At 43.6% G+C, this 12113-nt stretch overlaps 1 protein-coding gene across 3 annotated transcripts in view; it reads left to right on the top strand.

The window, feature by feature from the left end:
• The window catches only part of SLC25A13 (solute carrier family 25 member 13), a 226698-nt gene that overhangs the window by 181602 nt on the left and 32983 nt on the right, over nucleotides 1-12113 (top strand). For all 3 annotated transcript variants that reach the window (XM_043462657.1, XM_043462658.1, XM_043462659.1), the window contains one exon: nucleotides 2733-2873. In XM_043462657.1, coding sequence (XP_043318592.1) covers nucleotides 2733-2873 — 141 coding nt within the window. The remainder of the gene's footprint in view (nucleotides 1-2732; nucleotides 2874-12113) is intronic.

Here is a 12113-nt window from a genome sequence, read left to right as displayed (position 1 = left end):
TAAGTATGTAGAAAACTGGAATTAGAAATCAAAGCCTTAAGCCCTTTAAGCAGCCTCTCAGAGTTGAAAGGCAGCCTAGAGATGATGTAGTGAAGTAAAATGATTCTCAACTCTCACTGCACATTTTAATCACATAGGGAGGGGCAGATGCAGAAATTCTCATTTAATTTGCCAACAGTAAGATCTAGGAGTCACTGCTTTTGAAAAGCTCTTCACGCAGCCATAACATGCCACCGGGGAGGACAGTCATCAGTCTGAGAGCTGAGGACAGGAAACCAGTGTGTTTAGAATCACAGCACGGTGCCGGCTGCTCTACATCCACCATCTCTTTGGTCCTCGTGACAAGTGAGATGGTCTGACTAGTAGTGACTGAGGCTCCGTCGTCACACGTGATGCTCAGCTGCCCCTTAACCGCTCTTGGCAGCACGTGGTGAGTGTGCGTTGGATTTCTGTTCTGTTCTTCTAAAAGATCCATGTACATGTGCGCTGACTGCTCTCTATTCTACCCTTGGTGAACATGGGCTTCCCTACTTTTGAGCTTTTAAAAGTCAACCTCAGGCTAAATCCAGCTCAGCAAATCCTTCCCAGCAGTGCTGCCGCATGGAACAGTTTTAAATTTTTATTTATTTTTGCAACATGAAAACTCAAGTCCAGAAGCACAAACACAGTCCTTTACTGTGCCCTCAGCCCTGGTACCAGGCCAGGTCCCTTTTATCTCTTCGTTTTGCCTTCCCTTAGGCAACTCCCTCCCTGTCACTTGGAAAGATGCAGGTGCAAACTCACAAAATAGTCCAGGGCTGTAGACAGGCAGGGGTCGGTCTTCTGGCCCACCTGCAGGTCGCAGGCGTGTGAGCAAGGTGTGGCTGTTCTGAGCCCCAGAGCAGGGGAAGTAGCATGGCTTCGTGTGGACGGAAGACCCCAGCAGGCCTCCTTCCCCCTGGAGAGGGGCCTTCTGTGGGTCTTTTCATGAGTCCAAACCAGATTTTTTCTACAGCTTCCTTAGTCACCCAGGAGAGATGAAGATGATGGGTGAAACATGATATAAGCAAGTACAGACAGGGAGTCGGTGGCTGTCTAGACAGAGGTGAAGACTGCCTTCTCCGTAGTTTATATGGGTGGAGAGAGGAACATCCCAGACTGTTTTTAAGAATGTGTGTCTTGACTGAGTTTGGTAAAAATGGAAAAATGATTTGATTTAGACAGTTAAAGGATGAACATTTTACTTTGTTTCTTTTTTTTGGTTAACATTACCTCTCAGATAAGTTGTGCTGCAGTATTTATTTTTCTTTATGGAAGCATGACATGGTCTACGTGGAAGAAACAAAAAATATAGCAGAAAAGAAAATAAACCGTCTGTTACCAGTGTACTGTATCTCTGCTATGTGATGGTCAGGGATAATAGGGAGAGAGACATGCATGTGTTTACACATCTGAGAGTTTTTGATTCTAATGCATATTGAATACCTCCCACCTTATTTTTATTGGCAGCATAATATCTCATTGCAGGCACATACTCAAGTGCATTTAATCTATCCCTTCCCACTGCATATTTATGTTGCTTCTGATTTTTATTTCCAGGTATTAAACAATACTTCAGAGGCCATTCCTATAACTGGTTTTGACTAACACAAGCCATTTTCTGAGGGCTCAGAGAGTCTAGCAAGAAGTAGTTTGGTATGAAATTGACCCAAACTGTGCCTGTTACCACAATAGCATCTGCTAAGCTGTCAACGTCAGCACCATGTCTGTGGTCTGGTTTGGTGGTGTGGCTAGGTAATGAAGATTCTGAACTACATTCGTGTGTCAACCTTAGTTTGGAAGATATAAAAATGTAATATGTTTGAGACAAGGAATAACAAGTTGAAGTATAGTAAGAATGTAATTGCTTATAATAAATGTAGGCTTATAGCTTCAAAATAGCTTAGAATTTCCCTTAGAGTGTGCACTTTAGAGATTTCCACAGATGATCTTGGAGGTGTGGCATCCAGCCATTTGCCAGAATGAACACATGTTGTTCATAGTTTTGGCTGTAATTGATTTAATGCATATTTTTTACTACTTTGACATTTATCTTGTTTGAAAAGAGCAATTCTATACACAGGTTAATACATAAATAAAATCTAATAATGTGTAAGTCCATAAAATGGTGTTTGATGAGGGATCTGATTTTTTAAGAGAAGTAAAAAAAAATAGCTTTCATCTAAGTTTGCATGTTCTCTGGCAATTATTGAAATAGTGACAAAATTGTGAAGTGTTAATAAAAAAGAAAAAAGTCATGGGAAACCCGTGTTCTTGCCCCCTTCCCATGCTGTGGAAGGCACAGTCGGGTCTCTCTAATTGGACACCACTTGACTTTCATTTCGTGGCTGCCTTTGTGTGCTTGGCTTTGAGTCTTGTGGTGGCAGTTGATTGTGCTTCAAGGAATGTTTGTCATTGTAGTGTGAGGACTTGGGGGAGGCCAACAGGAGTCTGTCTGTGTTGGACCAGGTCTCTGGTGTCTGCTCTCGTCCAGCCTCCACGTGAAGGAAACAGAGCCTGACCCAAGTCCTCCCAGGCAGTCACTGTGTTTTGATTCAAACTCATAATCACTGTTTTAATTGTCGGGGGCAAGAACTGAAACTCCAGTCTACTGAGAATAGAATATTCTGAGCTCCTTTGAGGAGAATCACTCATCTCTTCCTGAACCACCCACCCTGCTTTATACTAAATCTTTTCTTTTCCTCCTTTTTTAGGCAGGGGGCTCCCAGGTGATTTTCACCAACCCTTTGGAAATTGTCAAGATCCGTTTGCAAGTGGCTGGAGAGATCACCACGGGGCCCCGAGTCAGCGCTCTGTCCGTCGTCAGGGACTTGGGCTTCTTCGGGATCTACAAGGTAAATCCTGTTAGTCGTTTATTTGAGTCCACGCTCATCTCCTACACTAGTAAGTGTTCATTGGTGCGAAATTGGAGAAGATCTTCTGCCGGAGCTCATAGGGCATCTTCATGCCAGTTAGAAAGAGGTGCCCCTTCCTGCCATCTGCCAAGTAGCTGTCCTCAGAAGACATAAATCAAGGATGAATATGATGTTGTGACCCCTGCACACAGTTTGCCACGGCGCTGGCTAGAGTTTTGTTTGGATCTGTTACTGATGTAAAAATCTGGTTCTCAGCGCTGTTGCCCTTGAATGGCACCTGCCAGGCTCACAGGGCGCCATCTTTCAAGGGAGATGGGCTGAGTTCAGTTTACCCACTCCTGTGAAGCCCATACCAGATCAGGAATTTATGTTCTGATCCCGTCGTTCCAAACCTGTCCACATGTGTGCCTTGTCATAATTGTCTTGCATGTCAGCCATTTATCATTTAGGAAATAGTTTTTGAGAACCATTGCAAAACAAGAGCTTTAGACGATTCTTGAAATTTGTTATTTACGCTTTTCTACCAAAAAAGTTGTAATGAACTGCTGCTGCTGCTAAGTCGCTTCAGTCGTGTCCGACTCTGTGCGACCCCATAGACGGCAGCCGCGCAGGCTCCTCTGTCCCCAGGATTCTCCAGGCAAGGACACTGGAGTGGGTTGCCAGTTCCTTCTCCAGTGCATGAAAGTGAAAAGTGAAAGTGAAGTCGCTCAGTCGCGTCCGACTCTTTGCGACCCCATGGATTGCAGCCCACCAGGCTCCTCCGTCCATGGGATTTTCCAGGCAAGAGTACTGGAGTGGGGTGCCATTGCCACTAGAACTAGCTTTATATTATGCCCTGCTCTAAGGCTTCGTCAAACATAAGGTGTTCACTGTTTTTCAATGAGAAGATTTAAAAAATAAAGTTTCATGGCCAATTTGAATAAACCTTCAGGGATATAAGAAGGTAAGTCAAATGTCTACTTAACATATCTTTCATTTATTTACACGTAGATATAGAAAATCACATTGTATAGAATCAATGTTACTTTTTTCTATGTAAACATATCTAGAAATATTTAATTCTTCATATGAGTTTTGAATCAGTTTCGTGATCACCACTTAATCCACATTTTAAATCAGCAGTTCACATGGTTTTGCAAAGCCTGCCATCTTCATTTTCATTCCATGCTGGCAAGAGGAAGGCCTTTTGCACGTTGTGTAATACTGACCCTGGAAACCTTGTCCCACAGACACATAAGATTAGAGTTGTTCCTTTTTTTTCTATTCCCAACTTATACTGAATGGATATAAATGGTCCATGTGTAACATACTGCTTTTTCAAGTGAACTTTAAATGCCTAGTTTTGCCATTCAGCACAGCATTTATAGAAGTATTCCCTAAGAATATTTTTTTATCCTGTTCTTTTTAGCTCAGGTTTTTAGGTGACCTTGGTAAACAATCAGTGTAATAACTGAGGTTGTTTCAAGCAAGTCTGCCTTCCTCAGCTGGAACTCTATACTTCTCAAGGTCAAGTAGTGGGCAGAGTACTCCAAGATCTGAGACGTTGTGAGGATCAAATATTATGTGGTGCCCTCTTAGTGTTTTGGGGAGAACCTCGCCCTTTATTTAGAGATCTTGTAGTGTTTAGGAATACACATGCTGATTTTTTTAAAGTAATTTTATTTATTTATGCATTTTTGGCTGTGCTGGGTCTTCACCGCTGTGCGGGCTTCTCCCCAGTGGTAGCGAGCAGGGGCTACCTTCTCCTGTGGTTCAGGCCTCTCGTTGCCGTGGCTTCTCCTGATGTGGAGCACCAGCTCTGGGGCACCTGGGCTTCAGCAGTAGCAGCAGGTGGGTTCAGCACTTGTGGCTCTTGGGCTTAGTTGCTCTGCGGCATGTGGCATCTTCCTGGATCAGGGATCAAAACCCGCGTCTCAAAACCCTTCATTGGCAGGTGGGCTCTTCACCACTGAGCCACCAGGGAAGTCCTGTGCTGGTATTTTTTTATTTTAAAGTAGCACTTAAAATGCTCAGTGTGATTGTGCAGTGGAACACGATGTGATGGCTGTTTCATTCACCAAATTGTGATCCAGCTGTAAGAAATAAACAGTATTGTCGTGAGGCATAGCATTCATCATCAATTTGAAGAAAAGTCCTCTTCTGTTCCGAATTTTTAGGCTCTTGCAGACTTTCACATGATATAGCAGCATGTCATTTTGACAAGACGCCAAGCAGTCTTTCAGTGGCTTGTCTGGTAAAAAGCACTTAGGTGCTATGGCAATGACTGCTATCGAAATGTCTAGATGGATAAAATGGTAAAAACTTGTTTGCTGACACAGAAACGGAGACTGTTAACCTACCTGCAAATGATACAAGACTGAGACTCAGTCCTTTTCATCTTCATAGTATTTCATGATCTTAATCCCCTGTAACACCCCCTGGAAGGAGTCGGCCTCCTACTTCTGTAGTTAGGAGAACAGAGGTGCCAAGGGTGGCATCTGAGCTGAAATTGAGGCTCAGAAGTTTCTTGTTTCCACTTTTGTGCTAAAATGGCTTTCTTGACATGAGCAGGATCGCTCAAGTTTGAGCAAGAGACCTCTCCCATATAAAGTTAGCTTAATTACTAGCCTGGTGGCTTCATCTAGTTCAGAGGCATTCCACAGGCCTGGCTGCTGCCTCTCAAAACACTGCTTTCGGTGTATTGGTAATTACCAAGTGAAGTCACTAACAATTTGAGCTCTGAACTTCTGGAAACGTGATTGCCTTGCGAGAGAGTGAACTGGCAGGCAGGCCCGTCCGTTCTGCGGGCCCCGGGTGTCCCCAGCAGATCAGCAGGTGCCCCTCTCTGCTCAGTCTCATGGGCTGTGCGGCCTCCCCGGCTCTTCCTCATTTGTTTTCTCCCACTTTCCCGCCTCAGGTTTTTCCTGTGAGTTTCCTTTTCTTTGCCCCAGTCCTCCGTGGTCAGAAATCTCTTTATTGATTCCAGATCCTGCCTTTGAGGGCTATTGCCTGGAGACACCCCATGGACAGAGGAGTCTTTGGGGCTACAGTCCATGGGGTCACCAAGAGTTGGACACGACTGAGGAAAGGGACTTCTCTGATGGCCCAGTGGCTAAAGCGCCGTGCTCCTAGTGGTGGGGGCCCAGGTTTGATCCCTGGTCAGGGAACTAGATCCCACATGCAGCAGCAAAGATCAAAGATCCTGCATACCTCAATTAAGACCCAGTGCAGCCAAATAAATAAAATAATTTTTTTTAGGGCTTCCCTAGTAGCTCAGCTGGTAAAAAATCCACCCGGAATGCAGGAATCCCCAGTTCTATTCCTGGGTCTGGAAGGTGCCCTGGAGAAGGGAACAGCTCCCCACTCCAGTATCCTGGCCTGGAGAATTCCACAGACTGAGGAGCCTAGCAGTCTACAGTCCAAGGGGCCACAGAGTCAGACACGCCTGAGCGACTTTCCCAGCTTCAGATGCTGTGTGCTGTACCAAGTAATTGTTTCTGCATACCTCTTTTCAGCGCTCAAGTTTTCTGTTTCTAGTCTTGCTGCCATAGAAAATTGTCAGTGACCTGGGGTGACTAATACTGTTAGATCTGGTTCTGTGTCCCTCTGGGTAGGTCTTGAAAAAGAGGACCTCTATCCTAGTTTTAGGTGGGACAGATAATCTTCATTTTCCTCCCATTAAACCTTTTGTTTGCTGTTGTTAACATGACAATGTGGGACCTAGGAGGGTTGAGGGTAGGCTCTGTCTGTGTGTTTAGACCTGCAGCGTTTAACCTCACTTAATTGGACTTAACCGGGCTCTCTGTTTTTCTCCTGAATTGACTTTCAAAATACCCAGCTATTCTAACTGTGACTTCCCAGTAAAAGGTAATTAGAATAGTTGCTTTAGATGTACATTTGCAACTGAAAAAAAATGTGGATGTGGTAAACATTTCACATTCCTAAAGCCAGAAATAGTTTAGATAGAGCAGAGTCTGTAAACAAAGCACCCCCCCCCCATTTTGGTAACATTTAAGAGACATTGTTACAGATCGGAGTCCACAGGTGATTGAAGTAAAGGCAGGATAATTAATTGTCCTTGAAAGAGCTATTTGAATATAATGTAATTTTTAAAAATCTGCAACATATACTACTTTTCTTAAGAAACCATGAGTTGGTATTTCCCTTTCATTAGGTAACTAAAGTATAAGTAAAATAAATTCTATATACAGAAGTGATATGTATCTACTTTTGATTATTGCTTTTCCTTAGGTGCCAACTAAGCTTTATTTAGGGCATAGATTGCACCTTCTTAATGAAATAGGATTTATTTAATGTTAAATGGCAGCACAGCTAAGATAGACTAAAAGATGCTTCCTTATGAAGCAATGGAATAATTCATGGCTCTTTTTGAGAACAAAAAGTGGTCAGTGAAGCAGAGATGGTAAAGATCCGTCAAGCTTTGTTGAAAATTGTTTTCAGACTGTGTAATTGCAAATTAAACACTTCCATCTAGCATGGAAAGTCACCTAGGAATATGAGCCCTGTCTGCTGTTTTCTAATCAAAGGCCTCTGTCCCACTGCATTTGACAGTGAATCGTCCCTTCAGTACCCGTGGGGACAAATGCTCAAGTTCCTTATATAAAATGGTGTCGAATAATGAATACAGTTGGCTCTCTGTATCCACAGGCCTCACATTCAGCTGTATATTCCATCCAAATTCCTGGATGTTCTGTATGTGTTCTTATTCGAAGTGTATATATAAAGGAGTCATTGGAGCTACTGTTCATAAAATCAGAAAGCAAGTAATGAAATATGTTCTTGATTCATTTAAGTCGCTCAGTCCTGTCCGACTCTGTGACCGCATGGACTGCTGCACGCCAGGCTTCCCTGTCCACCACCAACTCCCGGAGCTTGTGCAAACTCGTATCCATCCAGTCAGTGATGCCATCCAACCATCTCATCCTCTGTCATCCCCTTCTCCTCCTGCCTTCAGTCTTTCCCCGCATCAGGTTCTTTTCTAACAAGTCAGTTCTTTGCATCACGTAGCCTAAGTAGTAGAGCTTCAGCATCAGTCCTTCCAGTGAATATTCAGGAATGATTTCCTTTAGGATTGACTGGTTGGATCTCCTTGCAGTCCAAAGGATTCGCAAGAGTCTTCTCCAACACCACAGTTCAAAAGCTTCAATTCTTAAGTGCTCAGCTTTACGCTCCAACTCTCACATCCGTATATGACTACTGGAAAAACCATAGCTTTGACTATACAGACCGTTGTCAGCAAAGTAATGTCTGTGCTTTTTAATATGCTGTCTAGGTTGGTCATAGCTTTTCTTCCAAGGAGCAAGTGTCTTTTAATTTCATGGCTGCAGTCACCATCTGCAGTGATTTTAGACCCCAAGAAAATAAAGTCTGTCACTGTTTCCGTTATTTCCCATTTGTATGCCATGAAGTGACGGGACCGGATGCCATGATCTTCGTTTTATGAATGTTGAGTTTTAAGCCAGCTTATCACTCTCCTCTTTCACTTTTATCAAGAGGCTCTTTAGTTCCTCTTCACTTTCTATCATAAGAGTGGTGTCATCTCCATATTTGAGGTTATTAATATTTCTCCCTGCAATCTTGATTCCAGCTTGTGCTTCATCTAGCCCAACATTTCGCATGATGTACTTTGCATATAAGTTAAATAAGCAGGGTGACAATATACAGCCTTGACATACTCCTTTCCCAATTTTGAGCCAGTCCATTGTTCCATGTCCAGTTCTAGCTGTTGCTTCTTGACCCGCATACAGGTTTCTCAGGAGGCAGGTAAGGTGGTCTGGTATTCCCATGTCTCTCAGAATTTTCGACAGTTTATTGTGATCCACACAGTCAAAGGCTTTGGTGTAGGTCGATAAAGCAGAAATAGATGTTTTTCTGGAACTCTCTTGCTTTTTCAATGATCTAACGGATGTTGGCAATTTGTTCTCTGGTTCCTCTGCCTTTTCTAAATCCAGCTTGAACATCTGGAAGTTCACAGTTCATGTACTGTTGAAGCCCAGCCTGGAGAATTTTGAGCATTACTTTGCTAGCATGTGAGATGAGTGCAATTGTGCGGTAGTTTGAACATTCTTTGGCATTGCCTTTCTTTGGGGTTGAAATGAAAACTGACCTTTTCCAGTCCTGTGGCCACTGCTGAGTTTTCCAAATTTGGTGGCATATTGAGTGCAGCACTTTCACAGCATCGTCTTTCAGGATTTCAAATAGCCATCACTCCCACTAATTTTGTTTGTAGTGATGCTTCCTAAGGCCCACTTGACTTCACATTCCAGGATGTGTGGCTCTAAGTGAGTGATCACACCATCGTGATTATCTGGGCCATGAAGATCTTTCTTGTACAGTTCTTCTGTGTATTCTTGCCACCTCTTCTTAATATCTTCTGCTTCTGTGAGGTCCATACCATTTCTGTCCTTTATTGGGCCCATTTTTGTATGAAATGTCCCTTGGTATCTCTAATTTTCTTGAAGAGACCTCTAGACTTGATTATTCTGCTAGTTATCTCAAAGGGATATTGTTTCGTCTTTTAAAGTAAAATACAAGTTTGTTTCAAAACAAAATCAAATAATTCATGAATATCTATGGGAAAGTAAAATTTTCTCTTTACTCCTTACCGTTCTATTTTCTCTTTAAAAGATTACCACTTCATATATTGTTATAAATCATTTAAATTTTTATTTGTTTCTCTCCTCCCTCTCTCTCTTCTATCACAAATTGTACACACACACACAGACACATCAATATTATATTCCGTGTTTTTTAACAAAAACAAAATCCTTCTGAGCACACAGTGTATCTTAATGTTCTTTTCTCATTTAATAACTGTATACTTTTTTTTTTTTTTTTAAGCAGTTTCTTACTGATGAGTACTTGTTTCTAGTTTGGAAACATTACAAGCAATGACAGAGTGAACCTCCCTGCAGATATTGTGATATACTTTTGTGAATGCACACAGTGAATCCCTAGCAATGAAATTGTTAGGTTAAGGGGCATGTGCAGTTGTTACCATTAGTAGATTTTGTCAAATTCCATCAGTTTATCACTTTTATCTTAGCAATATACAAATACGTCAGAGTAATTTCTCAAGATCGCAGTTTATAAAAATACCTACTTTTATGAGTTCTTAGCCCCACATAAGGCAAACAAGTGTTTAGCCATGACTTGGAGGACATTGTGCCATGCTAATTTTCTAATATCAGAGGATGTTTATATGGCTTTACAACCACCAAAGCAGTGGTTGTAAATTCATCCATCTTTCTCTTTCACCTGAAGCTCTGTGAAAGCCTCCTTGTGGGTTTCTCTGTTTTGACTCTTGACTCCCTCAAGTCCATAGTCCCCACAGCAGCCAGAGTGATCTAAATTTAAAATATAAGTCAGATTAACTCATTCTGACTGTGTGCCTGGCACTGGCCTAGTGGTTCAGAATGTCACTATGAGAAGCCAAGTCCCTGTTCACACTTATGTGGATAAAAGACGTCAGCCATTCAGAAGACTATATGACATCAAGTGAGGCTGAGAACCTTGAGGAAAAAGGCAGGTTGAAGGGATGGAGAAGGGCCAACTCCAGATGAAAGTGGGGGTGGGGGTGGGGAGTGGGCTTGCTTTTAATAGGGCTTCCCTAGTGGTTCAGATGGTAAAGAATCTGCCTGCAATGCAAGAGACCCAGGTTCAGTCTCTGGGTCGGGAAGATCAGCTGGAGAAGGAAATGGCTACCCACTCCAGTATTCTTGCCTGGAGAATTCCATGGACAGAGGAGCCTGGTGGGTTACAGTCCATGGGATCGCAGTTCAGTTCAGTTCAGTCGCTCAGTCGTTTCCGACTCTTTGCAATGAACCACAGCACGCCAGGCCTCCCAGTCCATCACCAACTCCCAGAGTCCACCCAAACCCATGCCCATTGAGTCAGTGATGCCACCCAACCATCTCATCCTCTGTCATCCCCTTCTCCTCCTGCCCTGAATCTTTCCCAGCATTAGGGTCTTTTCAAATGAGTCAGCTCTTTGCATCAGGTAGCCAAAGTATTGGAGTTTCAGCTTCAGCATCAGTCCTTCCAATGAATATTCAGGACTGATTTCCTTTAGGATGGACTGCTTGGATCTACTTGCAGTCCAAGTGACTCTCAAGAGTCTTCTCCAACACCACAGTTCAAAAGCATCAATTCTTTGGCACTCAGCTTTCTTTATAGTCCAACTCTCACATCCATACATGACTCGGACATAATAGAGTGGTCAGAAAGGCATCTCTGAGATGGTGATATTTGAGAAGAAACCAGAGGCAAGAGGAGGCTAGCGTGCCCGACAGAAACGGTGTTTCTGGTGAAAACCTGTCTAACAACATCTGTGCTACGGCATGTAGACCCCAGCCCTGGCCCCTTCCCTGCTGGCCCTTCCTCTCCACCTTGCACCCTACCCCACCCCTGCAACCCCCATCCTACTCCTCACTCCCCCAGCCCCACCTACTCTGCTCACTACACTGGCCCCCTTTCCTCTTCAGATCCTTCAGGCTCATCCCCTCATCTTCAGTTGCCTAAAGGCTCTTCCCCTAACATCTTAGCTCCACAGAGGCCTGCTTGGAGGGACACCACGTCCCTGGCTGTCACATCCCCTCGTCCAGGTCTCTGAGTGGCCTGTCACCGCCCGACACTCCCCTCTTGTCTCTCCTCCTCCAAAGTGAACCGTGATATCAGAGACCTCGCTTGTTCACTGCTGCGTCCTTGTGACAGCTTCTGGCGCACGAGTAGACATTTGATCGATACTTGTTGAGCAAATGAATGGTAAGCAAAAGCCAGGTGTTGCCAAGTTATATAGCAAGGATACGAAAGCACAGAAAGAGGATAAGTTGGCAACTAATGACCAAAGAAAACTAGGATACTGAGGAAATTGAATGTGAAGGAAATAGTTAATTAGGTGAGGGGTCACTTTCCCGGGCTCTGAGGCCTCCATTTATTTATCCGCAAGCTTTGCCCTGGGCACTGGGAATATGAGAGTGAATTCTAATGCACATTTTTAAAAAATCATTGATTTATTTATTTTTGGTTATGCTTGCATCTTCGTTGCTGCATGGGCCTTTCTCTAGCTGCGGCACGTGGGGTCCACCTTCTAGATGCAGTATGCAGGCTTCTCTTTGCAGTGGCTTCTCTGCATTGTTGCAGGCACGGGCTCTAGGGCACGCAGGCTTCAGTAGTTACGACCCACAGGCCCTGTAGTGGTGGGGCACGGGCTTAGTGGCT

The sequence above is a fragment of the Cervus canadensis genome, chromosome 3, assembly GCF_019320065.1.
Source record: "Cervus canadensis isolate Bull #8, Minnesota chromosome 3, ASM1932006v1, whole genome shotgun sequence".
In the NCBI taxonomy this organism is placed as follows: domain Eukaryota; kingdom Metazoa; phylum Chordata; class Mammalia; order Artiodactyla; family Cervidae; genus Cervus; species Cervus canadensis.
Note: the sequence above shows the minus strand (reverse complement) of the source record. Positions and strands in the feature narration are given on the sequence as shown.